The 27,909-nt window shown below is 51.8% G+C and overlaps 1 protein-coding gene and 2 long non-coding RNA genes across 4 annotated transcripts in view; 1 reads left to right on the top strand and 2 right to left on the bottom strand.

Moving 5' to 3' along the window:
* Window positions 1-628: 628 nt before the first annotated feature.
* On the bottom strand, window positions 629-2,326 carry LOC119567751. Its single transcript, XR_006285746.1, has 4 exons — window positions 2,306-2,326; window positions 1,744-1,823; window positions 1,198-1,303; window positions 629-679 (listed from the first exon to the last, which is right to left on the bottom strand). It is a non-coding gene; the product is annotated as an uncharacterized LOC119567751 (long non-coding RNA).
* Window positions 2,327-21,020: 18,694 nt separating this feature from the next.
* LOC119567738 lies at window positions 21,021-23,945 on the bottom strand. Of its 2 annotated transcripts, none has more exons than XR_006285736.1 (2): window positions 23,570-23,945; window positions 21,021-21,602 (listed from the first exon to the last, which is right to left on the bottom strand). It is a non-coding gene; the product is annotated as an uncharacterized LOC119567738 (long non-coding RNA). The 2 variants fall into 2 exon arrangements; XR_005227730.2 differs by lacking the exon at window positions 23,570-23,945 and adding an exon at window positions 22,269-22,489.
* Window positions 23,946-24,092: 147 nt separating this feature from the next.
* LOC102945778 overlaps window positions 24,093-27,909 on the top strand; it is a 73,353-nt gene continuing 69,536 nt past the window's right edge. The window contains exons 1-4 of the mRNA XM_037914892.2: window positions 24,093-24,545; window positions 26,160-26,309; window positions 27,282-27,512; window positions 27,840-27,862. Coding sequence (XP_037770820.2) covers window positions 24,129-24,545; window positions 26,160-26,309; window positions 27,282-27,512; window positions 27,840-27,862 — 821 coding nt within the window. The 5' untranslated portion in view covers window positions 24,093-24,128. The remainder of the gene's footprint in view (window positions 24,546-26,159; window positions 26,310-27,281; window positions 27,513-27,839; window positions 27,863-27,909) is intronic.

Below are 27,909 nucleotides of genomic sequence, written 5' to 3' on the forward strand. Positions count from 1 at the left end.
TTTTAACTTGCAGCTCACAACTTGTCAGCATCTCTCTAGATTGGGACAACGTTCGGGGTCGGGGCTGGTCCCCTCCTCCCAGAACTCCTGATTCCTGAACAGTTCACCAGAAAGGAGACTGAACCCTCGCCCTTCCCTGCTACGCAAATCCTTGGGGGGGTGTAGGGAGTGACTGAGAGCACAATCCCCCCAGGAATTTCAGAGCAGATCAGAGGGAAGGGCTGATTCCCTGGGCTCCTCCTGTTTCTCTAGGAAGGAGCGTGTGCCTCTTCTCTGAGAACCATCTCCCAAATCTCATGGGGTGTGTGTGTTGGAGGGGTGGGGGAAGGGTGGGTTTTCAGACTCTCACTCCCCAAGACAGCCAGGAGCCCTGTGGTTCGTGCTCCGCAGAACCAGATCTCTGGCTTGAAGTCCCAGCTCCTTCCTCTGTCCCTCAAGAAGGAAGGACCTGACACTGCATTGCACTGACCTCCCCACCCAAGGACGGCCCACTGGGGACCCAGCTAGGAGGACAGAGTAGAAAATGGATCTTCCAGTCTCTCCTTACCAGTCCCCCAAAGAGTTACGGTGAAATGGGGCTCACCTCCAAGATGAAGTGGAGCCTGTCTGTGTCTGGGGACTCTGCCAGCAGATTCCCCAGCATGGCATCCAGGACCTCTGGGATGACTTTGTGCAGAGCCTGCAAAGCATGGGTCAGAGTTAGGGAACCTGGGCCTATACCTGCCACAGGATGGGAAGAGGGGTCTCTGGGAAGCACTGGGGAGACTCCCAAACACATCTCCTGGCCTCTCTCCTTCACATCCCACGGCAGGCAATTCGCAAGAATTGATGACCCCTGGACCTTTGATCCATGAGCTTAGCAGGTCTCTGCAAAGGGCCTTGTAGGCAGAAGAGTATGAAACAGCCAAGTTGCTGTGGATGGAAGCTGGGCTTCTGGGCAAAACACGGCTTATGGAAGAAAGAAAGAAAGAAAGAAAGAAAGAAAGAAAGAAAGAAAGAAAGAAAGAAAGAAAGAAAGAAAGAAAGAAAGAAATCCCCCAGAGAGGGGTAATCTCTTCCCTGCTGGAGGGAAGGATCCAACCCTGCAGCTTGTTCCATCTCCGCTACCCCACCCCTAAATCTGGAGCTCCAGCAAATCAAGGGAGCAGGACCAAGGACCACTCTGGAAGAGGAGGAGGATGGAGGAGGAGGATGTACCTGGATGCTGGTGGTGTCCTTCTCCGTGCCCAGGGTGAAGACGGAGTGAAGGGCAGCTCGCAAGAGGTGGGTCTCTAGGGCTGGCTCCAGGGCAGGTTTCATGGTGCTGGCAAGAGAGAGGAGCTGGTAATTAGACTGTGCAGTACGGGGGTGGGACTGTCGCCAACACGGACACCAACCCACAGGGATATAGGCACAGGCTGGTGAGGTTGGAAACTGAGGCACTGAGCTCGGGAATGACAAGGCCAAGGCGTCACAGACAGACAGTGGCAGGACAGGAATAGCTCCTGTTCAATGGAGCCTGCTGCCCCTCCTGTATCTGAGCCCGGGAGTGAGCCCCTCCCCAAGGCCCCTGTCATGTTATGGGAGTGAAAAGAAGAGCCCCGCCAGGAGAGAGTGAACCTTCCCAGCCCACCATCTCTGCCAGAGGCACCACTCTTGGGAGGTGACCTGGGAGGGACAGTGACGGTGACTCCCAGCCTTGGGCCTGAGCAGCACTGGGGTGAGGGGAGCTGGTGGGGTGGGGGAGGGGGGCTGTCTCAGTACCAGAGGTTGCCCACTGCAGCCAGGGAGTGGGCGAGGACGGCGCTGGGTGACGAGTCATCGGGAAGCTCCTCGATGAGCTCCTGTGAGACGCGAAGGAGACAAAGGAGCGTGTGAGATTCAGGCCCGACTGACACCTCCCAGGGAGCAAATGACAGAGCCACTGCCCCACATGGGCAGCAGGATCCCTCACCACCTCCCACTCCTCCGATTCCTTCCTGCCCATCCAACTTGTCCCCCTTCCCGGATTCGTGCCCAGCTCACTCCCAATCCCCTTCTCTCCTCCTCCCTGTCAAAATTGCCCCCATTCAGCCCCATCCCGACGACCAAGCTGGGACCATGTGATTCCTTGTCCCCCACTCTCAGCTGCCATCCAGCCCCACAATTCCCCCCCGCCCACTACCCACCAATCTCAGAATTTCTCCCAAGTCTTCAGCCCCAGCAATCCCTGCCCTCTGCTGCCCCCTCCAACACCACCCAGCCCCCACCCATTAGCCTGGCCATACCCCTGCCAATCCCATGTCCCTCTCCTCCCACCAGCTGCCGGATGGCGTGTCTCACTCACCACGATCCTCTTCACCACAGCCGCCTTGCAGCAGCGCGGCTCCAGCGTGTCCTCCCCTCTCTCCCGTGCAGCCAGACATGCGGGGTAGATGGCCTGAAGGAACAGGAGCTGCTGCCCCTCATCCTGTACCCATCAGGAGTGGGGTATAGCGAGAGAGAACCTGTTAGGGAGGGACCTTCCTGCCCCACCCACACCAGCTCCAGGGCTCAGGCCTCAATGAAGAATTGTGGGGACCCATCTATTCTCCAAATCCCCCACCACTCCTACACAAGCAGGATCAGGAACTGGGACAGCGCCTGTGGGGGGAGACGACCTCGGCTCTTGTGGGACAAACACCCCCATCTTGGGGGACCCACATCATGGATGTAAAAGGGCCCCATTTGGGGTGGTGGATCCGGAGGGACAAGACCCTCGGCAGGGGGTGGGGATGCTGGGAAGGGACAGGGCAATCTTGGTTCCAGCCCAGGTGGGGAACATTTGTACCTTATCTCTGCACTGGAGCTGCTCTCGGATGACCTTGAGAGCAGCTTCATCTTTGGCCACGTCCACCCCTTCCTCCTGCTCCGAATCCAGGGGGCTCCCTGCACCAGGGAGGGAAGGACAGGGGCGTGGTGGGCAGAGCAGGATTAAAGACCCCCCTTCCCACCTCAGGCACCCAGGGCAGATGGGGCCCCAAACCTCCCTCTCAGGGATGCCTTCAGCCCCCAGCAGCTGCAGAAGCCCAGAGCAGAGCCACCCTCCCCTGCCCAGGACTCCAGGGGAGGTGCCTGTTCCCCCCGCCCTCAGCAGCAAGGACCAAGGTGGCAGCAGCTCTTCACGCCCCCACCCCCAGGTCTCCGTGCGGAAGGGGCAGCTGTGTGATGGCTGCTGCTGTCCGGGGGGTTCGCGGGGCTCAGGCCAGACACCTGGGCTGGGGACCCCCTCCCCCCCGTATCCCTGGGAGAGCGTCTGGGCCCAGGGTGTTCACATCCCGTCCTCAGCCCTCCCGGCACCCAGCCTGGCTCCTCACCTGGAGCAAAGCAGTGGCGCCCGTCGGCCTGGCTGCTGCCAGAGGCCCAGGTGCTGCCGCTGTCCCAGGCTGAGCTGCCGGTGCTGGGACAGGGACCTTCCCCCTCCTGGCCGGCGGGGGCTGGAAGGGCCTCAGAGACCGGCCAGGGTGAGGCCTCCTGATGGGAACGAGGGCTGGGCTCCTGGGGCTGCTGCTGCCCACACAACCAGCCCCAGAGCCACCCTGCCCGGCGCCCCTCCTGGGCTGGGTCCTGTCTGCCAAACTGCAGCCTGGGCCAGCTCCACCGGGGCCTGGTCGGGGCCGCTCCCAGCTCGGCGCCTGCGCCGGGAGCCGGGTTCCTTTTCCAGAAGGCCGGGCACTTCCGCCGTCTGGCCTGGACGGGACCTGCTTCCCCGCCAGCGGGGACGCAGGGGTTACTCTGCCCCTCGGGAAGACAGCAGCTCCTTCCCTCAGGCTCTGGGGCCACCTGCAGAGCCTTCCTCCGCAACATCCGCAGGAGCCTGGCCATCCTGGAACCGAGCGGGGAGCAGGGGTGAGTCTGGGCTCAAGGCAGCCTTTCACTGCTGAGCCTTTTCCATCCCTCCTTCTCCCTGCTCCAACCACAGCAGCCCCTCTGCCCCCCCCCACAAGAGTGCAGGGAGAGCCATCTACACACACGGGCAGGAGTTCATTGCATGATCTGCTCCCAACGTTCCCCCTTGTAATCCCTGCTGCTGCAATATCCAGGAAGTCTCATCCTTTTCCAGCAATGGGGTCAGTCCCAAAGACCATCGGTTACTCTGGACAAGCAGCCCCCTCCTGTCGTCCCAGGCCACTCTCCCGCCCAGGCTAGAGAAAGAAGAGAAGCCAGGAGTCCCGACTTCTCCTGGGAAACCATTCCCCACGTCAAAGTCACAAAGACCCGAGGCACAGGAAGACCAGGGCCCTCCTCATTCCCCATTGGTTTCCATGCTCAGCAGTTCACAGGGTCTGGCCCAGCTCAGAGACTCTCAGCCTGGGGAACAGTGTCCCACAAGGGAAGAGCTGGGAGCCCCATTGCTGGAACCTTTCCAAACACACTGGAGACGGCTCTGGAGAAGCTCCTGCCCGGTCTAAGAGTGAGGGGCTCTTGGGGGCTGTTTGCAAAGGAAATCCCCCTTTGGAGATATCCTCTCCCCCTGTTTCTGCCTCTCCCCACACAGACAGGGGAAGCCACCGAGGAACACGAATGCCACTCACTTGCTCTCAGTGATGGGATGATGGATGGCGGATATTCAGGGTCAGCAGACGTCCCTCGCCCTCCTCCTCACTCCCCAAGCCCAAGGCAGGCTGGAGAGGGTGGTGACCTCAGGAGTTACCCTGCCCAGCCAGCAGGCAGGGTGATGACACGAGGGCGATCGAGCGGCTGTGAAAACAAGAGTCTGTCTTATTGCCAAGGGACGGAGAAACTCAGCCATCAGCAGGGGGGTGCAGAACACTGCCCTCGTGCGGAGGTGACAGCGCCTCCAGGATCCTGACATCCCAGCACTTCCAGAGACCAGGAAATAAGGTGTGAACATTTTCATGGAAACCGTTTTCTGTCAGAAAATCCATTCAGGCGAAACCACTTTCTTTCTTGAAATCATAACAAGTAAGATGAAAATTCTTTGCAAAAATATTTGTTTGCAAAAGAAGAGCATCTCCTGTTTGTCACAGCGCATTAAACTGTCTCGTCGTACACAAAGGGGAGACACGACGCTCTGGAAAATTAGACGAGATGCTTCAGTCTGAGCTAAGTAGTTGCTGCTCTTCACAATTTCAAAATAATAAAATGCAAATCAAATAGAATATTAGGTCATAATCTGCTATGGCTCAGTGTGATAGGACACCCCCTAGTCTGCACTGCTCCCAGTGACACTCTTCAGTGGATCCCCAGCATCCACCCATGGTGAGGTAGGTGGGAGAGGATTGTTATTCCTACTTGACAGAAGGAGAAACGAAGGCTGAGAAAGGAGCAGGGACTTATTCGAGAGGATCATGAACTGCTCCGGAACAATGAATGGAGAGCAGCATCCACATTGGTCAAACATATAACTGCTTGTGACTTATTTGCTTGGTCATAAAAGAGAACAACAAAGACCAGAGTTTCCTCCCTGTCAATAGCCCCCTCCTCAGCCAATCAAGGTTGAGACTTTGAGGGCTACGAGGCTAAGAGGTCTCACCAAATAGCCCAAAGAATGGCCCTGGTCACCACCGAGGGGATCACTCTCGGAGCACTAGTCCAGTCTCAGCTCTCTGTGAGGGCCTCCCACAACCCCCCCGAGCCCCGCTCCACCCACAGAGCTCCTGGTGGTGGGAGGAGAGCAGAGGAAAAGGACAAAGGAAGCAAGAAGAGAAAGGTAGGAGGGACAGAGCAAAAGGGAAAACAAAAAGGAGAAACCCCAATGTCCCCAGTGATTCTAAGGGACAAAGTCCTTGGTCGGAAATAAAATACTGCCCCCACAATCTAATGTTTTCCTTTCCTAAAAATCAGCCGGCACCTGATGGATCAGACTGAACAGGTTCCAAACCTCTCCGAGGCTCTTACCTTCTCTACAGGGACGTCTGTTTTCGAGGAAAACCACGAAAAGAAAAGGAGAAAACTCCAAAGAGGGTCCTCCTTGCGCTCACGAATGTGAAAGTGAATGCTCTCTCAGTCCTCCAGGAGAGACCTCGAGAAGGAGACGTGCTGAAGCAAAGCCACAGGGATCTCCGAGGTGGCCCCTGTCCTGCACCCCTGTCCTGCCTGGCTGATGTCAAGATCTCTCTGTGAGGTCATCGCCTCCCCACCACCTTTGTCCAATAGGCTGAGGTCCTGCCAAAGGCCCTTGTGATGTCACTGCCACACCCACCCCTCCCCTGCAGTGCTGATGTCCTGCCCCTGTCCAGCCACACTGGATGTTTGAGCTGCTTCCCCTGGATCACCCCTCTCAATGAGCGTTCATTGTGGGGATGACACCGACCACACAGTGGAACACAGAGGTTCTTCCCCAAGCCACAATTAGGTTTTCACAAGTTCGTCAACTTTATGGCCAGAAGGAACCGTTAGAGCATTTAATCTGATGCCCTGCGTATCCTAAGGCCTCCTGTATATCAGAGGAGCTGGGCTTTTCTTTTACTCAAACATTTTCCAGAAAGGCATCTAGTCTTTATTCGAAGAGATCAAGAGATGGAGAAGCCATCATTTCTCTTGGTAGTTTGTGCCAATGATGAACCACCCTCTTACAAATCTGGGTCTTATTGTCATTATACTTTTTCTGATTTCTGCTTCCATCCATGGGGTCTTGTCATGCCTTTCTCTGCGACATAAAAGAGCCCTTTTATACTCAACATTTTCTCTCCATGAAGTCAAGCAACTCACCTCTCATTTGTCTTTTGTATCTACTAAACAGATTGAGCTTTTTCAATGTCTCATTGGAAGGCATCATCCCCATCACTCAATTATGAATCTTTTCAGTACCCTCTCCAATTGTTTTAACATAATATTCAAAATTTGGTCACAAGAACTGGATTCAACCTTCCAACATCAGTCTCACCAATGCTCTTTCACTTCCCTTTCCATCCTCACTACTCTATCCATCCAAGAATGGCTTTAACCTTTTTTACCACAGTTTCACATTAACAGATCGTGCTGAGCAGCTCATCCACTATGGCCCCGAAATCCTTTTCAGGGTCACTGCTTTCCAGCAGATTGTCCCCCATTCTATAGGGTGCCACCTGACTCCTTTGTTACTGGAGGTATGGGGTTGCATTTGGCTTTATTAAAACCTAATGATTTAGTAAGTATTTTAGAAGAATTAGCCCATCAGAGAGAGAATCATGAATTACTCAAAGACATTAAATGGAGAAAAGCAGCAAGAGCAATCAAATACATGTTTGGTTACGGCTTCTTTCCTTGATCTTAAAAGAGGCTAACAAGGACCTGAGTCTCCTCCCTCACAATAGCCCCAAGCTCCCCCAATCAGCACTGAGACTCTGAGAAGCAGAAAGCTGAGAGTTCTCACCAGATGTCCCGGGTCACCACCGGAGGGAGTCACTCTTATTCCAGCCACATGTCTTTGGGAGGGCCTCCCGCAATGAGAGTTGGAGTGCAACCCCCCATCCCCTCCGGCCCCTGCTCCACACACAGAGCTCCTGGTGGTGGGAGGAGAGCAGAGGAAAAGGACAAAGGAAGCAAGAAGAGAAAGGTAGGAGGGACAGAGCAAAAGGGAAAACAAAAAGGAGAAACCCCAATGTCCCCAGTAATTCTAAGTGACAAAGTCCTAGGTCGGAAATGAAATACTGCTCCCACAATCTAGTGTTTTCCTTTCCTAAAAATCAGCCGGCACCTGATGGATCAGACTGAACGGGTTCCAAACCTCTCCGAGGCTCTTACCTTCTCTACAGGGACGTCTGTTTTCGAGCAAAACCACGAAAAGAAAAGGAGAAAACTCCAAAGAGGGTCCTCCTTGCGCTCACGAATGTGAAAGTGAATGCTCTCTCAGTCCTCCAGGAGAGACCTCGAGAAGGAGACGTGCTGAAGCAAAGCCACAGGGATCTCCGAGGTGGCCCCTGTCCTGCACCCCTGTCCTGCCTGGCTGATGTCAAGATCTCTCTGTGAGATCATCGCCTCCCCACCACCTTTGTCCAATAGGCTGAGGTCCTGCCAAAGGCCCTTGTGATGTCACTGCCACACCCACCCTTCCCCTGCAGTGCTGATGTCCTGCCCCCGTCCAGCCACATTGGATGTTTCAGCTGCTTCCCCTGGATCACCCCACGCAATGAGCGTTCATTGTAGGCTCAAGCCGACTACACAGTAAAACATCAGAGGCTTCTCCCCATGCAACGCTCAGTTTTTCATAAATTAGCAGACTTTATGGACAGAAGAGACAATTAGAGCGTGTCTTCTGACCCCCTGCATATCACATGCTTTCTGTAGAGCATAGGAGCTAGTTTTTGACTACACACGTTCCAGAAAGGCATCTAGTCTTCATTAGAAGACATCAAGAGGTGGGGAATTCCCACCACTTCCCTTTCTAGTTTGTTCCTTTGGTGATTCATCCTCACGGTTGAATATGTGTGCCCTCTTTCTCATATGAATTGGTCTCTTTTGAGTTTCCAGCCACTGCGTCTTGTTATGCTTTTCTCTGCTAGATTAATGAGACCTTTAATACCCGATAGTTTCTATCCATGAAGTCACTTCAACACTTCAATGACATCACCTCCTGATCTTTTTATCATCTAAACAGGCTGAGCTCTTTCAATAGCTCACTCACTCGCAGGCATTTTTCTCCAGCCCTCAAAACATTTCATTGCTTTTTGCTGCCCCATCTCCAATATTTCCAAATCTTTTTTCAAAGGTGGACGCCAAAACTGGATGCAGTATTCCATGATCAGTCTTCCGCATGGTGTGTCACCTCCCTATGCTCCTCACTGCTCTTTTCATACATCTAATGATGGCTTTAGCCCTGTTCACCACAGCATCACCCTGGGTGCTCATGTTGAATGGCTTGCCCAGCATGGCCCCGAAATCCTCTTCACAGTCAGTGCTTTCCTGGATACACTTCCCCATTCTGTAGGTGTGGCCTGCATGCTTTGTCGCTAGCTATAGGACCCTTCCTTTGGGTATTTTCAAACTGGTTTTCTTTGAATGGGTCCAGCTTATCAAGGGATCCGATTGCTCTGTCTCACTGCCCTCTCCTCATCACAAATTACCACTCTACTACTATTTTATCACCCACCAGTGTTAGCAGCAGTGATTTTTAATTTGGGTTGCAGTTCATTGATATTTATTTTCAAGAATTAGTCCCTGAGAGCCTCTTCATATGTGCCCAGAACCTACTCCTCACAGCAGAGCGAGAAAAGGCCGCCCAGCTCTGCTGTGCCATAGGGGCTAAGCACAGAACAAACTTAGGAGCTTGTGTCATCCATAGCTTCTGAACAACATGTGGGGGTCATCAGCTTACAAAGACACTCTAGACCGGTAGCGTAGACAGGCCCCAAATGTATCTAAGTGTTCCGCCTTGGAAAACAGGAGAGAAAAAAACAGAACCTTGAGTAGCTTTATTTTATAGTCGTGGAAACTGAGGCATACAGAAGCAAAGAGATTCACTCATGGTCAAAAAGCCAGGAATAGAAAACGGCAGATCTGTTGATAGTCAGTCCTGGGCCCTAGCCATGTTTGTCCTGGCCTCTCTGCTTCAGCTCCAGCAACAACCCGAGTCGACGTTTTCTTCTTCTCCGTGTCCTTTAATTTCACGTCACTGCAGAAGAAAGATTGTTTCTGACCAGCTGGCTCTAATGCATGGAGATGTCTCTCCAGAAGACGTGCTCTGGCTCAGTCACATGTCGTAGGTTTTCTGGAGGAAGCACTCGGTGACGTTCTAGGGCCTGTGTTACACAGAAGATGGACAGAATGGTCCTTTCTGACCTTCATTTTTTTCTTTCGCTTGGAGGATAACGCTGAACATTTTCTCTCATTCACTTTCCTTTGGAATAATTTCAATCCAGTCCAAAGGATTTCCTCTTCCGTTGCATCTTCAGCACCTTTCCTAGCAAACAGTTACTGTTCGAGCACAGGTTTCCAGTTTCAGGCTGTCCCAGGGTGAGATGGCCATGGAAGGGGTAGGAGCTCAACTGAACCTATCTCCAGGTGAAGGGAATAAGGCAGGGGTCACGTGAGAAGGAGCAGCATGTAACTAGGATCCAGGCCTGTTGGGTGATATAAGAACTGCCTGTGCTCAGCCAGGAGAGAGACCCGCAATGGGAGCAGGCCTGCGAGGGGCTTGGATAGTCCTTTCAAGGCAGTTTCGGTACACAGTAGGGAATGGAACAGCCAAGCTGCTAGGGTTGGGAGCTGGGCCTCCTGGCAGCGTCCAGGAACAAAAGCACAGCATCTGCCAGGAAGGGAGTCCCCACAGAGGGACACCGTAATCTCCCAGGGAGGGAAAAGGCTCTGACTGCCATTTCTTAACCTCATGGGGTGTTCTCCTGCTCTGCCAACCCCAGCCCTATTTCAGCATCTCCAGGTGCCTGAGGGAGCAGGAACCAGAGGCCATCCTGCAGCTGGGACAGAGACGGAGGTTGATGACCTACCTGCCCGTGGTGACCATGGTGCAGGACAGCCCTCAGGACATGCGAATGCAGCTCCAGATCTGGGAGCAGCTTCCCTTTGCTGGCACGAGACCTTGCAGGTTGCGGGGAGTGAGACAGGCACCAACTTTTGGTAACCCTCAGTGGGATCAGAGGGTAATGGTTTGTAGAAAATGGTGTTGGAGAGCTTTACAAAAACTAGACAAGCCATTTACAACACACACTTTGCTTCTCTGCAAAAGAAAAAGGACACTAAACTATCTAAACTACTACATGCCACAAGGGGCCACAACAGTGGTTCCTTTTACCCACCCAGCAATATTGTTAATCTATCCAACTATACTCTTAGCCCAGCAGAAGAATCTGTCCTATCTCGGGGCCTCTCCTTCTGCCCCTCCACCCCCACGAACATGATACCATTCTGTGGTGACCTAGAATCCTATTTTCGACGTCTCCGACTCAAGGAACATTTCCAACACACCTCTGAACAACATACTAACCCACAGAGAGCTTCCTACCAAGACGACAAAAAGAAGGATTCTGGGTGGACTCCTCCTAAAGGTCAAAACAACAGACTGGACTTTTACATAGAATGCTTCCGCCGACGTGCACGGGCTGAAATTGTGGAAAAGCAACATCACTTGCCCCATAACCTCAGCCGTGCAGAACACAACGCCATCCACAGCCTCAGAAACAGCTCAGACATCATAATCAAAAAGGCTGACAAAGGAGGTGCTGTCGTCATCATGAATAGGTCAGAATATGAACAAGAGGCTGCTCGGCAGCTCTCCAACACCACTTTCTACAAGCCATTACCCTCTGATCCCACTGAGAGTTACCAAAAGAAACTACACCATCTGCTCAGAAAACTCCCTGAAAAAGCACAAGAACAAATCTGCACAGACACACCCGTGGAACCCCGACCAGGGGTCTTCTATCTGCGACCCAAGATCCATAAACCTGGAAATCCTGGACGCCCCTTCATCTCAGGCATTGGCACCCTGACAGCAGGATTGTCTGGCTACGTAGACTCTCTCTTCAGGCCCTACGCTACCAGCACTCCCAGCTATCACTTCAATTTCTCTGGTCACTCTCCAAGGAACTTCCCACTCTGAGATCCTGGACACTGTGGCCTGTAAATGCAAGTGAGGAATTAATTACTGACCTCGGTGGCGTTCAGACTATATCCTGAAGCATGGGATTGGGCCAGAGGGACACCTAGCGCTGGCCACAGTGTCTAGGGTTTTGGAGTGGGAAGTTCCTTGGAGAATTCCACTCGGTGGGAGACTCAGCTGTGAAGGGAGGGGGCGGGCAGGAGCATCTCATCAACCCAAGATTGGAATAACTGAAGTAATGTTCCTTTTACTCGGAGCCTCAGCTCCTTGGAACCTCTGCAAACGCTTTAGCCACGTAGGAGTAGCCTTGGATGGCAGTGGGAGGGCTCAGGTGTGTACATGTTTGCAGGATGGGTGCTCAGGGCAGTCCCTGATGCCAGGGCAAAGTGGATGTGAAGTGCCACTGTCTGGATTTGGGAGCCTGGCTGCACACCGAACTCACTCGGCGCTGGGTGCATGACTGCAAGGCGCTGGGCTGGGGAAAATCAGCCCCGGGTGGTTATTTCAAATAGAAAACCAGAGCCACTTCTGGGGTCTTTCAGCTTCTAATGCCCTTTCCCTTCTGCAGCTGGCTTTCAGCGTATGACAAAATCCCTCTCAATGCCAAGTCAGTGCCATAAATCACTGGACTGGGGGCAGGAATCAGTAGGCGACGTTCTCTGGCCTGGGTTATGCCAGGGCTCAGACTAAATTATTCTTCCCAAAACTTTTAAAAGCTGAGCCCCTTCCTCAAGGCAAAGAAACCAATCATGCCCCTCACCCGTCAGCAATGTGTTAGCGACCCCACCCCCCATTTTCATGGATACATCTTCAAACCCCACCCTTCCAACCACAGCTAGCCCTTCCCCACGCTTCAGGAGACGCTGGAGTAGATGATCCTAACCGTCCCCTCTAACCTTAAGACCTGAGGGACCCCATCCTGGAGCATCTTAAAAATCACAGTTCCCAGACTCTGGAACAGGGGCTGCTTTGCCGGGCTCACCTTTCTCCCTCCGTCAGGTTGGCCGATGGGGATAATGAGCCTGGAGGTCTCATTCCCGCTGCTCTGAGTGGTGCCCATGTGCACACGACCCAACTCAGCTCTTACTGTATCCCAGGAACGTCTTCATCTTCTGGGATCCTCATGGCAGCAGTGGGATGATTTAACGGACTCCCGTAGTCATGGGATCTTTCTCTCTCTTTTTTTGTTTCAGAGCCAGCATCCTGGAATCGTCTCATGGTGCGTGGAGTGGTGGCAGTGGTGGGGGTGCTAGTCTTACTATACCTATGTGGGTTTTGGAAAGGTAGAGGGAAAGTGTTTGCCTACTCGTGACTCGTCTTCAGGAAGCTGCTGACTCATCCCTCCCAGCAGCCTGGAAGTCTGCAGGATTCACAGGAATCTGAGCTCCCCGCAGTGTGTGACAGGGACGGGGACCAGGCCCAGGGAACCAGAAACAGGAATCGAGACCCAGCCCTGGAGAATGGGGAAGGAGACCTGCTCATGGAGGACAGACGCTTCCCCCAGCCCTCAGCGGCTAGAGTAATGTGTGTGTGGGGGGGAGGTAGGGAGGGGGTTGGAGCTGACAGACCAAAGGTCTCTTCCCCGCCAGCTTAGTGATTTTTCTCATCGCTGGGAATGGCCTCTGCAGCTCCTTGGTTTCTTCAAGGGGAATCCAACCTGCAGCATGACAAGGACAAGGAGACTTATGGCCCAGTCCCCTTCCTGTGACAACCTCTCCCCTTCAAGATCGTTTCCTCCAAGTGGAGCAGGCCCTGCAGGAATGAGGCCTCTTGAGCCCAGAGGAGTTTTCATCTGTTCCTGACTGGGATGGGGCTGTGCTTAATCAGGGTGCGTTAATCTCGTTTTATAAAATTTGGGATAAGTCTAAATTAAATAAACCTGGATTTGTGCTGGAAATGGCCCACCTTGATTTTCATACACATTGTGAGGAGAGTGGTCACTTTGGATGGGCTATTACCAGCAGGAGAGTGAGTTTGTGTGTGTGTGGGGGGGGGGCAGAGGGTGAGAAAACCTGGATTTGTGCTGGAAATGGCCCAACTTGATGATCACTTTAGATAAGCTATTACCAGCAGGAGAGTGGGGTGGGAGGAGGTATTGTTTCATGGTCTCTGTGTATATAATGTCTTCTGCAGTTTCCACAGTATGCATCCGATGAAGTGAGCTGTAGCTCACAAAAGCTCATGCTCAAATAAATTGGTTAGTCTCTAAGGTGCCACAAGTCCTCCTTTTCTTTTTGCGAATACAGACTAACATGGCTGTTACTCTGCATCCTATTACTATTACTCCAGTTGACAAGGTCATCCAGATCAGGATATCCCTGTCCTTCTCTAAATTGGCAATACCTCCCAGCTTTGTATCATCCGCAGACTTTATTATCACACTCCCACTTTTTGTGCCAAGGTCAGTAATAAAAAGATTAAATAAGATTGGTCCCAAAACCGATCCCTGAGGAACTCCACTGGTAACCTCCCTCCAGTCTGACAGTTCACCTTTCAGTAGGACCCGTTGTAGTCTCCCCTTTAACCAATTCCTTATCCACCTTTCAATTTTCCTATTGATCCCCATCCTATCATGACCCATGGTTGACCTTTAAAGCCTTGTTAGGAAGCTGTGTAAATAATAGTTCGCTACACATGTCTCCTGCCCTCAGCGCAGAGAGACCTTTCCCCAGAGGAACCTCCGGCCGAGCAGGCAGCTCAGGAATGTTGTGGATGCAGCCAGAGAACTCAGGTTGCTGTCAGGGAGGGAACCAGACCCAGAGAGACTCTGAGGCCTGGTCTACACTGTGGGGTTAGGTTGAAGTTAGCTGCATTAGGTCGATTTTAAAATGGCTGCGTCTACACAACCAACCCCGTTCTGTCGACTTAAAGGGCTCTTAAAATCGACTTCTGTTCTCCTCCTCAGCAAGGGGAGTAGCGCTAAAATTGACCTTGCTGGGTCGAATTTGGGGTAGTGCAGACACAAATCGACGGTATTGGCCTCCGGGAGCTATCCCAGAGTGCTCCAGTGTGACCGCTCTGGACAGCACTTTGAAGTCCGATGCACTAGCCAGGTACACAGGAGAAGCCCCGGGAACTTTGGATTTCATTTCCTGTTTGGTCAGCGTGGCCAACTCAGCAGCACTCAGCAGCACAGGTGGCCATGCAGTCCCCCCAGAGTCACAAACGAGCTCCAGCATGGACCGAACGGGAGACACTGGATCTGATTGCTGTATGGGGAGAAGAGTCTGTGCAGGCCAAACTCCGATGAAAAAGAAGAAAAGCTAATATATTTGCCAAAATCTCACAGGGCATGATGGAGAGAGGCATGATGGAGAGAGGGACACACAGCAGTGCCGTGTGAAAGTTAAGGAGCTCAGGCAAGCCGACCAAAAGAGAAGGGAGGCAAACGGTCAGTCCAGGTCAGAGCCCCATACATGCTGCTTCTATGATCAGCTGCATGGCATTCTAGGGGGAGACCCTACCACTACACCACCACTGTCCGTGGACACCTGCAAGGGGGAGTCTCACGCAACAGGGAGGAGGATGTTGTGGATGAGGAGGAGGAGGAGGAAGAGGAGAATGCACAGCAGGCAAGCGGTGAATCCGTTCTCCCCGGCAGCCAGGACCTTTTCATCATTCTGGAGCCAATACCCTCCCGAGGCGGGATCCCCGACCCGGAAGCTGGAGAAGGCAGCTCTTGTGAGTGCACATTTGTAACTACAGTACAGGGTTTAAAAACAATGGTGTTTAATGTTTGATTTGCCCTGAAGAATTGGGGTGCATTTGCGGCCAGTACAGCTGTTAAGAGGCTTATTCCTTCACCCGCTTCCTTCCCTGGTCCTTCTCGCATGAACAGAGAGCAACAATACCCGAAGTCCAAAGGTGCAAACAATTCAATGTTTATTGGGGTGAACTTCCAGCAAGCATGATTCCAGTTTCCTTCCTTAGTGTCCCCCTTCCCAGCTCTGACACCACAGAGCCTTACACCTGTGTCCTTGTTCCCATTCCTGCCCTTAGCCAAACATGATTCCAATTTCCTTATCCCCATTCCCTGTTCCCATTTCCCCCTTTAGCAAAACATGATTCCAATTTCCTTACCCACATTCCCTGTTCCCATTTCCCCCCCCCCCCACACACCCACCCACCCACTTCCTGATTGACTGAAGGCTGTATAGTAAAACTTGAGTTCTGCTTTGCTATACCTTAACCAATCATTTTCCCAAAATTTAACTAACCAATCCTAACATATTGTAACATGATTATGTAACCAATTATATCCCACCACCTTAATTAGTTTACACCCAGCAAAATTAATTATACAGCAGACAGGAACAATCACAGAACCAGACAGAGATTATACAGACAAACAATAGCAAAGTGGGAACTATAATGACAAGACAATACAGAAGTGAGGATTTCACATTCCAGCTATTGATAAGTGAGTTCTTGCCAGACAGGATGCTATCAGACTAAGTTTCCTTTTACATTTTCTAGGCACTTCCCTTTCTCTGGAGGTGACAGGCACTATCAGGACAGGATTGTATTCCTAACAGCCCAATAGCACCTTCTTTCAATGTGACTAGGTTGGAATGTGAGGAGGTGACCGTTCGCTTCCTAGCTTATGGCTGCCTCTGCTGCTTAGCCAAAGGCCTTAGCCTAAGAACAGGGCCTCAGACTGTCACAGTGAGAGAAGGCCCTTCCACCCGCAGACAGTGATTTTGATTCTTTCTTTTATACCTCTAGAACTAGCCAAGTGATAAGAATACACCTAAATTCTTAAAGTACAGGCCTTTGCACACAGGCCTGAATATCTATATCCTAACAACAGCTACTGGAAAAGTCTGTTCACATGTCTGGGGATGGAGCAGGAATCCTCCAGGGACATCTCCATGAAGCTCTCCTGGAGGTACTCTGAAAGCCTTTGCAGAAGGTTTCTGGGGAGGGCTGCCTTATTTCGTCCTCCAGGGTAGGACACTTTACCATGCCAAGCCAGTAGCAAGTAGTCTGGAATCATTGCAGCACAAAGCATGGCAGCAAATGGTCCTGGGTTTTGGTCGCCTTCAAGCAACATTCAGTCTATATCTTTCTGTGTTAGCCTCAGGAGAGTGATATCATTCCTGGTCACCTGGTTGAAATAGGGGAATTTTTGTAAGGGAACAGTAAAAGGACCCCATTCATGCTGGGCTGTTTGCACTTGGCTAAAAGGGATCATCCCGGAGAATAGCTATGTGGTGGGGTGGGGGAAGGTGTATACTGCACATCCACCCAAATACCGCAGCCCCTCCTTTTAAATGTGAAACCCAACCCATTGCTTGCTCTGGGAAAGGAGTGCGCTGGAGTTTGAAACCATTCCCACTTATTATGAAGGCGTAAGAAGCCAACCCCGCGTACCAAAAGGCTTACCATGGCTGTCTGGAAACCGAATTCTGTTGCCCAGCTGTTTGTGATGTGTCACCATACCGGTAGGTACTCAATATAAAAGGCAAAATGCGACCTAGTACCTAAAGCACAAGAGCGGAGGCAGGACGTGATGCTGAGACTAACGGGGGAGCAAACAGACATGATAAAGCATCTTTTGGGAGAGCAAACGAACATGATGAAGCATCTGTTGGAGGTGCAGGAAAGCCAACAAGAGCACAGACTCCCGCTAAATGCATTGTAGAATGGCATGCCCTCCTCCCCAGGTTCCATATCCTCCTCACCCAGACTCCCAAGAATGTGGGCGGGGGGGAGACTCTGGGCACTCCACTCCAGAGGATGGCCCGCATCCCACCCCACCCCATCCGGGCTACCTTGTCCGTTATCTCACTTTTTATTAATTAATAAAGAAAGAAAACATGGTTACAAAACAATAGTTACTTTATTTCGAAGTGGGGAGGGTGGTTGGCTTACAGGGAATTAAAATCAACAAAGCAGGCGGGTTTGCATGAAGGAGAAACACACACAACTGTCACACCGTAGCCTGGACAGTCATGAAACTTGTTTTCAAAGCCTCTCTGATGTGCAGCACGCCCGGCTGTGCTCTTCTAACCGCCCTGGTGTCTGGCTGCTCAAAATCGGACATCAGGTTATTTTCCTCAACCTCCAACCCACCATAAATGTCTCCCCCTTACTCTCACAGATATTATGGACCACACAGCAAGCAGCAATAACAATGGGAATGTTGGTTACGCTAAGGTCTAACCTAGTCAGCAAACAGTGCCAGCGAGCTTTCAAACGTCCAAAGGCACATTCTACCACCATTCTGCACTTGCTCAGCCTATAGTTGAACTGCTGCTTACTGCTGTCCTGGCTGCCTGTGTATGGCTTCATGAGCGATGGGAGCAAGGGGTAGGCTGGGCCTCCAAGGATAACTCTTGGCATGTCAATGTCACCAATGGTAATTTTCCAGTCTGGGAAGAAAGTTCCTTCTTCCAGCTATCCGAAGAGACTGGAGTTCCTAAAGATGCGGGTGTCATGCACCTTTCCTGACCATCCCATGTTTATATTGGTGAAACGGCCCTTGTGATCCACCACTGCCTGCAACACCATTGAGAAGTACCCCTTGTGGTTTATGGACTCTTTGGCAAGTTGGTCTGGTGCCAAGATAGGGATATGCATTCCGTCTATTGTCACACCACAGTTAGGGAACCCAACTGCGTCAAAGCCATCCACTATGTCCTGCACGTTTCCCAGAGTCACTACGCTTCTTAGCAGAAGGGTATTGATTGCCCTGGCTACTTGGATCACAGCAGCCCCCACGGTAGATTTACCCACTCCAAATTGATTCCTGACTGTCTGGTGTTGCAAGCTTCCAAAGGGCTATTGCCACTCGCTTCTTTACTGTCAAGGCAGGTCTCATTTTGGTATTGCTGCACTTCATGGTGGGTGAAAGCAATTTGCAAAGTTCCATGAAAGTGACCTTACGCATGTGAAAGTTTTGAATCCACTGGTCATCATCCCATACCTGCATAACTATGTGGTCCCACCAGTCTGTGCTTGTTTCCCAGTACCAGAATCGGCATTCCACTGTGTCAACATGCCCAAATGCCGCCAGCATATGCCAATTGCTACATTCCATGGTGTGAAGCTATTGACATAAACTGGGACCATATAGATCATTGTTGCAACCACTGTTATATATTTGCAGCAAATATTGTACAAAGGTTGTCGTGTGAGGTGTCTATAAAGAGGTTATGATCTGCTGATTATGGTTATGCTGTCTGTATGTGTGTATCATTTTTGTGGTTGAAATCATGAATATTGGCTATGTACTTGTATCTCAGTGTGTTTTGATTCTAAGTAGCCTCAGTAAAGCATTTGGTCAGCTTCTTGAGAAAGGACTATTCTCAATAAGTGCCCAGTCAAGAAACACTTAACTGACAATGCACTTTGGGAGACACCAGTCCACATCTGAGCTTTCCTGGGAACATTCAAACTAACATGTAAACAATGGCATTGGCCTGAAAAGAACTGAGTCATGCATGGACATGTGGCTTGCCCATGTGAGTCCAGACTCCATCTTGCTGCTGTGATTTCCACAGTAGGAATGGAGGGATGTCCTTCCACATGGCAAGAGCCTATAAAAGGCTTCTGCATCTCCTCCATCTTGTCTTCAATCCTTCTTCTGAGCTCTGGAGGAACTTTGTTACAAACTGAAGCTCTGAACAAAGGACTGAATGACTCATCCCAGCTGTGGATAAACTCCAGAGACTTGATTTGAACCTGCAGTTTATTCTACAACTGCTACAAGCCTGAACCAAGAACTTTGCCATCACTGTGTGTAAATGATTCCATTTAACCAATTCTAGCTGTCAGCTATATCTTTTTCCTTTTATGAATAAACCTTTAGATTTTAGATTCTAAAGGATTGGCAACAGTGTGATTTGTGGGTAAGATCTGACTGGTATATGTTCCTGGGTCTGGGGCTTGGTCCTCTGGGATTGAGAGAACCTTTTTTCTTTTACTGGGCTATTGGTTTTCATAACCATTCATCCCCATAACGAGTGGCACTGGTGGTGATACTGGGAAACGGGAGTGTCTAAGGGAATTGCGCCTTGTATGACTTGTGGTTAGCCAGTGGGGTGGAATCAAAGTCTTCTCTGTTTGGCTGGTTTGGTTTGCCTTGCTGTGCAAAAACCCCCCCAGCCTTGGGCTGTAACTGCCCTGCTCTAAGCAATTTGCCCTGAATTAATACTTTCAGTTGTGTCCCACCAAAGCCAGCATCATTACACATGGCTTCCAGCACGTCTGTGTGCGTGGCCTCCTCACGTTCTTCCTCACGCCGGTGGCTCCTGGCTAGGCTCTGCACATACTGCAGGATAATGTGTGAGGCGTTTGCAATGCTCACAACAGCAGTGTACAGCTGTACGGGCTCCAGGCTTGCAGTGGTATGACGTCTGCATGGATAACCCAGGCAAAAAGGTGTGAAACGATTGTTTGCCGTTGCTTTCAAGGAGGGAAGGAGGGAGGAGGGGAGGCTGACGACATGTACCCAAAACCACCTGCGACAATGTTTTTATTCCCATCAGGCATTGGGAGCCTAACCCAGAATTCAAATGGGAAGCAGGAACCGTGGGATGGCTACCCACAGTGCATCGCTCTGTGAGTTGATCCTAGCCATGGTAGTGAGGACGCACTCCACTGACCTAATGTGCCTAGTGGGGACGCACGCCTTCAACTTTATAAAATCGGATGCTAAAGTCGACTTAAATAAATTTGACCTAATTTCATAGTGTAGATATACCCCTAGCAATGACTCACAGACTTGAGAGGTTCAAGGGACAATTCTGCAGCCACTGAATCTGAGTAATACACAAACACTGAGTTCAACCAGGGCCCTGCATAGGGGGAATTTGTCTCTTCTCTTCTTTATAGACTGCAAGCTCTTTGGGGCAGGGACCTTGGTACATGTAAGCCGATAGTTTATTTTCTTGATATGGTGAGCTGGGCCCATTGCCCTTTTCCATTCATGCCATGCACAGACCCCCAGCTGGGGAGAGGTGGCTGAGGACCCCAAAGCAGTAGTTCTTGGAGGGAACACCCTATTGAGATGCAAGGGGAAGTTTCCTCCTCTCTGACCTATTAGATCAGGCTCTCTGTAGACTCAGGCACACATCACTGTATCAGTTTTGCTTGGGCCACATTTTCAACCTTTTCTTTTCAATCATATGGGATAGATTCCATGGGGTGGGGACACAGACGGGGGCTGCTCTCGGGCCCCCTACATCTTGGGCAGGTGGAGGGTGAAATTGCAGGCCAGTTGACGAAGGGTTCCCAAGATACGTCTCCCAAGATACGTCTCCCTGGTAAAACAGCTTCTCTAAAAGTGCATGGCTTTCACCACCATTTGTGTTCACTGATAGAGAAAAGCCCAGAGTGGAGCGTTTTGCTTCAACGTCTCGCTCACGGGAGGGTTACCCTCAGAGAGTGTCTGGGACCAGGGTTGCCAAGTGCTGAAAATAATTTTTATGGACAGTATAGAAAAAAAATTACGGACAACCAAACTCTTTTACGGACACATACTTACGTAAGATAAAGATGCCTCAAAAGGACAAAAGGGAACAATATTCAGGGTTTTTATTCCTACGTCAAAAGAGAAATGTTATTCTGCTAGTTTCACCAACTTACTAGCCACATCAGCGTCCTCCAAGTTCTCCGGTTTGTGATCAGACACACACACGCCCGTTCAGGAGCAGCTCACAGGCACAGGGTATTTCCTGCAAAATTTGCTTTGTCTTTTCAATTCTTTCTGCAGTCTCTGGATCCAGCTCTTCCAGCTGGGCCAGTAGGAGTCGCTCTTGTTCCTCCAGGACATGGTGCAGTTGCTGAAAGTAAGACACAAGTTTCTGCCTTTCAGCTTCTGTCTCTGCCTGTAACATACGACCAGGGAGAGAGCAGAGCAGGGCAGGGACATGGACAGACTCCAGGGATAACTGATAGACGCTTGCATCCATAGGACAGATCATATCATTGGAAGCCCTTGGGCTTTCCTGAGAACGTGCCTTCAGTTCAGTGGGAAATTCCCCCGTCACTTGCTGTTCCTGCAGCCCTTCCAATCCTGGAGATGCAAAGCAGCTGAAGCCTGAGCCCCGCCATGTGGGGCTGACAGCCGGAGCCACGTTGTGGGGTTGAAGATGAAGCCCTGTTGTGCGGAAATGAAGTCACAGAGGTCAAATAAAATCGCAGAATCCATGACCTCCGTGTTCCACTCGTACCAGTGGTTATCATAATATTTTTTGTGATCTCATGACCCCCCCTACAAAAGCCTTGCAATCCCCTTTTGGGTCAGGACCCTCCAGTTTGCAAAACACTGGCTGAGTGGTGAGCGCACTCTCCTGAGAAGTGGGGGACTCGGGTTCATATAATGCCCCCCACCCCTGGCATGCAGTAGGAGCATAGATGCTGACTTTTATTTTTCCCTGGGGGTGCTCTACCCCCGCTCTGCCCTGAGGCCACGCTCCCACCATGCCCCTCCCCTGAGGCCCTGCCCTAGTTCTGACTCTTCTGACCCACTCCGCCTCCTCCCCTAAGGCCTTGCCCTCTGGCTGCCTCTTCCCGCCCCTGCTCCAACCCCTCCGCCAAAGCCGCAGCCAATCTGCAGCTCGCTGCTCTCCGCCCTCCCCCAGGCACCTCCCCAGCCACCAAACAGCTCATTGGCAGCCCCGCAGAACAGCTGTGGCTGGTGGGTGCTGAGCTCCCCCTGTATTTTTTCCGTGGGGGTTTGAGCTCCGGAGCACCCCTGGGGTCAGCACCTCTGTTGCTTCCAATCATGGGACCGAGCAGTAACCAAGTAAAAACAGCGACTTACAATGAGACTTAGCCCACGTCCTGCTGTTAAAGGGCAAGTTGGTAAGGCCTAAATTTACAGCAGTGGCCTGATTTTGGGGTGTCTGGGTTTATCTCCTCGAAATACGGGACTTCAGGGCACGTATTCCACCCGCATTCGCAGCTGCAGCCGGAGTCAGTGGGCGCTGCCGGTGCCCAGCCCCTTGGAGAACCAGCCCCTCAGCACATAGGGCAGTCCCCAAATTTGGACCCTAAATCAAAAGACATTCTTGATATTTGGACCCAGCCCATTGTTATGTTCTGGCTCCTGTGCCGGCTAGCGTGGCTGTTTTTGCCTCCTCCCCAGCAGCTGCCGGCACAGGGAGTGCTCCTGGGAGGAGTGGGAGGGAGGGGGGTTGGGGCATGGACAGGCTGGAGGAGGAAGGGGCGGAAAGGGACAGAGGGGTGTGGCCAGGGTGAAGCTGCACCTCTTACACTCTGCACCCTGGCAAAACCCTTTAGGACCATTAAACCAGGGATGCAGCTCTGGCTGGAGCTCAGGACTTGCCTAGCTGCTCCTAAGGTCTGCATTGGCCCCTGTAGCCACTGAATAGGGAGGCCATTGAACCAGCCCACTCCCTGCCTCAGTTTCCCCATCTATACAATGCCTGTGTGTCTCTTCGCATTTCAGTCTATGGAGGACAAGGGCCCCATGGTGCTGAGCTCTGAGCAGACCCGAAAAGCTTACGATTCAGTGTCCCGATCTTGAAATTTCTCAGCGTCCCAGTGATGCCAAAGGGACCGGAGTGGGGAAAGTTACACTCACCATTTACTGAGAAAGGGGCAGAGCACAAAAATGCGACTCCAGCTGTCTGACTGAATGTCTCAAGGAACCAGCTGCACACGGTACATCCGACAGCCAGGGGAGAGAAGACCCAGGCACCTGAGACAGCAGCAGGGGAAAGGTGTTTGAATGATGCTCGCAAATCTCAAGCCGCGCGGAGACAAGCAAAAGGGCAGCACTTCCCTCCGCTGAGCTGCAACGTCTAGTAACCACGTTGTTAAACTGCTGCAGCGCTGGACCCGGGTAACTAGCTGCATCCGGAGCAGCATCTCTGCGCAGCACGGCTTCCCCACCACAGCTGAATCCCCTCTCCGTGTCCCCGATGGTGGCTTCCCAGACTGCCCCAGGCCTCCTCCGTCTGTCCCCATATCCCCTCCTGCAGCCGCAATGGGCAAGTGGCCTGAGAGGTCTCTGTTTATCCCACACCACGTACCCTGCAGGCCCCTAGTGCGAGCTCCCCTCACACCGGCTGCCCTCAGCCATTGGGCCCCAGCCCTCACCTGGGGGATGGGAGCTTGGTCTCCCTGCAGTCCCTGGTCTCTCTGCTGGGAAGGACAAACAGGGAGGAAATGGGAGCAGGCCTTGCTGGGTGTGGTTGTGTGACAGGGTCACCTGCCCCCCTAGGGCCAGGCTGAGATCCCAGCACATTCCACAGGCCCCTGAGCCGCCATCAGATGGACTCTCAGCCTCGGTCCATGGGGTGGTGGGGGAGGCACTGGGTCATTGCCCTGGGGGAGCTGCTGGGGGAGGGAGGAGATTTAGCTCCTCACAGACAATTTTAACAGTTCTAAAGCTTCAACTTTTTGAATCTCAGTGTCTAGTGTCATTAAATAGTTCTGGTCTGACCAAAATATTGTCTGATCCCCCCAGAATTGATACATTTTTCACCAAATCCTCGAGGGTTTAAATTGGTTGGGTTCTTCCTGCTCAGCAAACAGCAGGAGTCACTTGCAGGCAACGAAACCCCGCCCCCGCCCTCCCGTGCTTGCTGCTGCAGGTGGGGCATAGTGTGAACTCAGGAAACTGAAACTTACCCTGTCCCACTGCCCGGAGGGAGCCATGGCTGCAGAGAGCCCCGTGGAACGTCTCCAGGAGGAAGCGACATGTCCCCTCTGTCTGGAGTATTTTAAGGACGCAGTGATTACAAACTGTGGGCACAATTTCTGCCGCGCCTGCATCGCCCAGTGCTGGGAGGGACCCGACACAGCCGCCTCCTGCCCTCAGTGCAGAGAAACTGTGCAACAGAGAAACCTCAGGCCCAACAGGCAGCTGGCAAATGTCGTAGAAATCGCCAATCAGCTGAGTTTCCAGGCAGCGAAGGGAGCAGGAGGAGGCGGGGTGTGTGGGGAACACCAGGAGGCTCTGAAACTGTTCTGTGAAGAGGATCAAACCCCCATCTGTGTGATCTGCAGAGAGTCCCGGGCTCACCGCGCTCACAGGGTGGTTCCCATACAGGAAGCTGCCCAGGAGTACAAGGTAGGGAGTTGCTGCCCAATCTAATGGGTAATAACTTTGGATGTTAATTACAGGTTAATGGTGTAACCCTGTCATTCAGCTGTGTGTAGCCTTCATTGCATGAAAGCTGATTGGGGGAGTTACAAGCTGTGGCTGGTATTACTGTGTTTATTGTTATTTGCATCCCCTAGAGACCTCAGATGAGATCTGACCTCGATTGTGGGGGCCTTGCACAAAACCCAGTGAGGGACAATCCCTGCCCTGAGCCATTTACAGTCTAACTGGACAAGAAAGACAAAGGGTGGGAGGGTAAACTGAGGCACAGTGAGGGGAAGTGACTTGTCCAAGGTGACTCAGCAGATCAGTGGCAGAGCTGGATATAAAAACCTGGTTTTCCAAGGCCCACTTCAGTGCTCTAACCACTAGCTACTCTGCCCCTTTCAGCAGCACTGAGTAGTGATGAAGTGCAAACAGTAGGAGGAAAAGACTCCTCCATACAGGTCCTAGGCGCGGCAAGGAGAGGAGGTTTCCCACTGGGATTCTGAACTCCTGTCCTGCTCCATGAGGGTTAAACTCAGATGCTGCCGGCCTGCACTAGCGGAGATCACTGGGCTGAACATGGTGTGGGACCCAGAGCACCTTCAGTCCACACCCACAAGGGCTCCAGTCAGCGCAGGTCCATGCCACATGCCACTGGGATCAGACTTATCTTCAGCAAAACTAACCCCTGGGCCGTGCGGACCAGTGCCAGTCTGACCTGTTCTCGTGTGTTCGTGGGGAAGGACCAGCCAACGTGGGTCCGTTAGTCCCACCAGGCAGCCCTTTGAAATCTGCCAGAATCCACCACTTCTGGGGTCTTTGCTAGGGACTTTGGGGTAGCTACCCAGAGGCCATTGCCAGGGGAAGGGGCTAGGACAGCACTAGGGCAAACCCCAGTTGTTCCTAACACAAATCAACACATCTAATGGGGTTTGCCCTCGGCCTTAGATCAGTGCTGTCCAACCCGTCCCATCCCCCGGAGTACAGGGCTGAAAGTCAATGGAGTTGGACTCCTTTGAGCATCCCAGCCTACATGGCTGCCCCCGGTGGCTTCTGGGATTGGTATCACTGTTTATTAAATCTTCTCAAAAAACAGCTTTAGAGATTCACCACCATGGGACACCAGTTTTCCACTGGTTCGACTCAATGGAGAAAGTGGATGTAATAACTTCAAACCATCTGAATACAAAACCTGCCCAATTTCCATAAATCAGGTTTCATTTTCTTGGTGTCTCTGATGTCCTACCTCTAGAAAGACCCACGGTTGTACACAATATTGTGTGACTGTGTTGGTCCTGGGCTATTAGAAAGACAAGGTAGGTGAAGGAATTTCTGCTCATGGCAGCTTCTGTGGTGAACGACAAGCTTTCAAGCTTACACAGAGTTCTTCTTCAGGCCTGGGAAAGAGTATGTTCCCCAGAGCTGAGTTGTGTGTCACTTTTTTACCAACAGGAGCTGGGCCAGCAGAAGGTATTGCCGTACCCCCCTAGTCAATCTCGGAAGACCGCCTGTTATGTAGAATTCTGGGTGGGAAAACACCTCATCCACCCCCTACAACCCTGAAAATAAACCCACCAAATCATTTCTGTTTGTCAGGAAAAAATACAAGCCCATTTGAAGACTCTGAGGGAAGAGAGAGAAAAGCTGCTGGGATTGAAAGTGGCTGGAGAGGAGAGAAGCCGGGAGTATCTGGTCGGTGCCTGTTCTTCGCCTGCTGGGACATGGAGCTGGGAGGGATGTTTATTGGTAGATTTCTCTGTGGCCTTGTGTGTGTTTCTCCATGATCATGGGATACTATGTGTGTGTGTGTGCGTGTGTGTGTGTGTGTGTCTGTGTGTGAACGTGCGTGCGCGTATCACAAATGTTCTCTCCCTGGAGAAGGACAACAGCGTCTTCTGCAGGATCTAAGATGCATTTTAGTTAATGAGTTAATTACTACCCCTTGTGGCTTTCACAAAATTTCTCCCAAACCGCACTGACTATATCCCAGTAGACATGGAGACAGCCCTTGCAGAGACATTGGGCCCAGATGGGAAGTTGTAAGAAAATCCTCTCCTTTGTGATCACAGTGTAGAGTCAAGTGTCAGGATGGGAAGAATGGTGGGTTTTGAACCTAAGTCCACAGAGACTCTCATGACAACCCGACCGCTCTCCAGAGCCAGCAGGGGAGGGGCTAGTGGAACTCTGGCCCACCAGAGGATCTGCCTACGAAGCTCCTGATTGGAGCAGACGTTCGGCTGCATGAATTACGCCAGCAGGAGTCACGGGAAGTTGTCCAAACAACTGAGTGAACTCCCGATCTGCTGCTGGACTGGACCCTGACGCTGGCTGGGCCCTGGCGTTGTTCCTGACTCAGGTTTGACCTGCAGTACTGCTGTCTGACTTTGGCTTGACCCTTCGCGTGGCTGCCTGACTCCGACTCCAGTCCTGATCCCCCGTGTGACTCCAGACACTGATTCTGGCTCAGCCTTTGGCGTGAGTTCTGAGCTCGACTGTAGCCCCAACCCTTGGTGAGATCCTGACATTGACTCCAGCTCTGACTTCGGCTGTAGTTCCTGACTTCTGACTGCAGCTCTGAGCACTAGGCCTGACGGCTCATGGCCTGGTCTCTGCACAGATGTGTTAGAGATTGTAAAGAAACTCTCTCTTGTAAGACTGTATGAAAGGTCATCAGGCTCCATCCATGTTTCTGACCAGCCCTTTCCTTATTTCTTCTAGAAACAGACAGAAACTGAGAGGCAGAAGATTGTGTCGGAATTTCAGCAACTGCGGCAGTTCCTGGAGGAACAAGAGCGACTCCTGCTGGCCCAGCTGGAAAAGCTGGACAAGGAGATTATGAAGATACAGAATGAAAATATCACCAAACTCTCAGAGGGGATTTCCCATCTCAGTGAGCTGATCAGTGAGATGGAGGGGAAGTGTCAGAAGCCAGCAAGTGGATTCCTGCAGGTGAGACTGAGCTAGAAACATCCCAAATCCCAGCACAGGGACAGGACAGCTCCTGAAGTACGGGCACCGGGGTCCAGCAGTCAGAGATCTGAGTGTAACTCAATGTGTGCATTGCTGAAATGTGAATGACTATTGTTCTTTGCAGACTCACAGACACATTGATATTAGAGCTGGAAAAGCCCCATTAGCTCAGTGAAACCATGGCCCCGGGGCCAGGGCAGGGCTGATTTTCCCTGTATTTGCAAAATCCCTTTCTTGGAATCCCAAGTGTGTGTCAGGTGGTACTGAGATTCTTTTTAATCTCTCTCTCCTCTCTCTCCCCTCTAGGACGTCAGAAGCACCTTGAGTAGGTACGTGGCTCTCTCTCACTGCGACACATACTTGGCAATGCTGGGGA

Source organism: Chelonia mydas, chromosome 14 (genome assembly GCF_015237465.2).
Source record: "Chelonia mydas isolate rCheMyd1 chromosome 14, rCheMyd1.pri.v2, whole genome shotgun sequence".
Taxonomy (NCBI): domain Eukaryota; kingdom Metazoa; phylum Chordata; order Testudines; family Cheloniidae; genus Chelonia; species Chelonia mydas.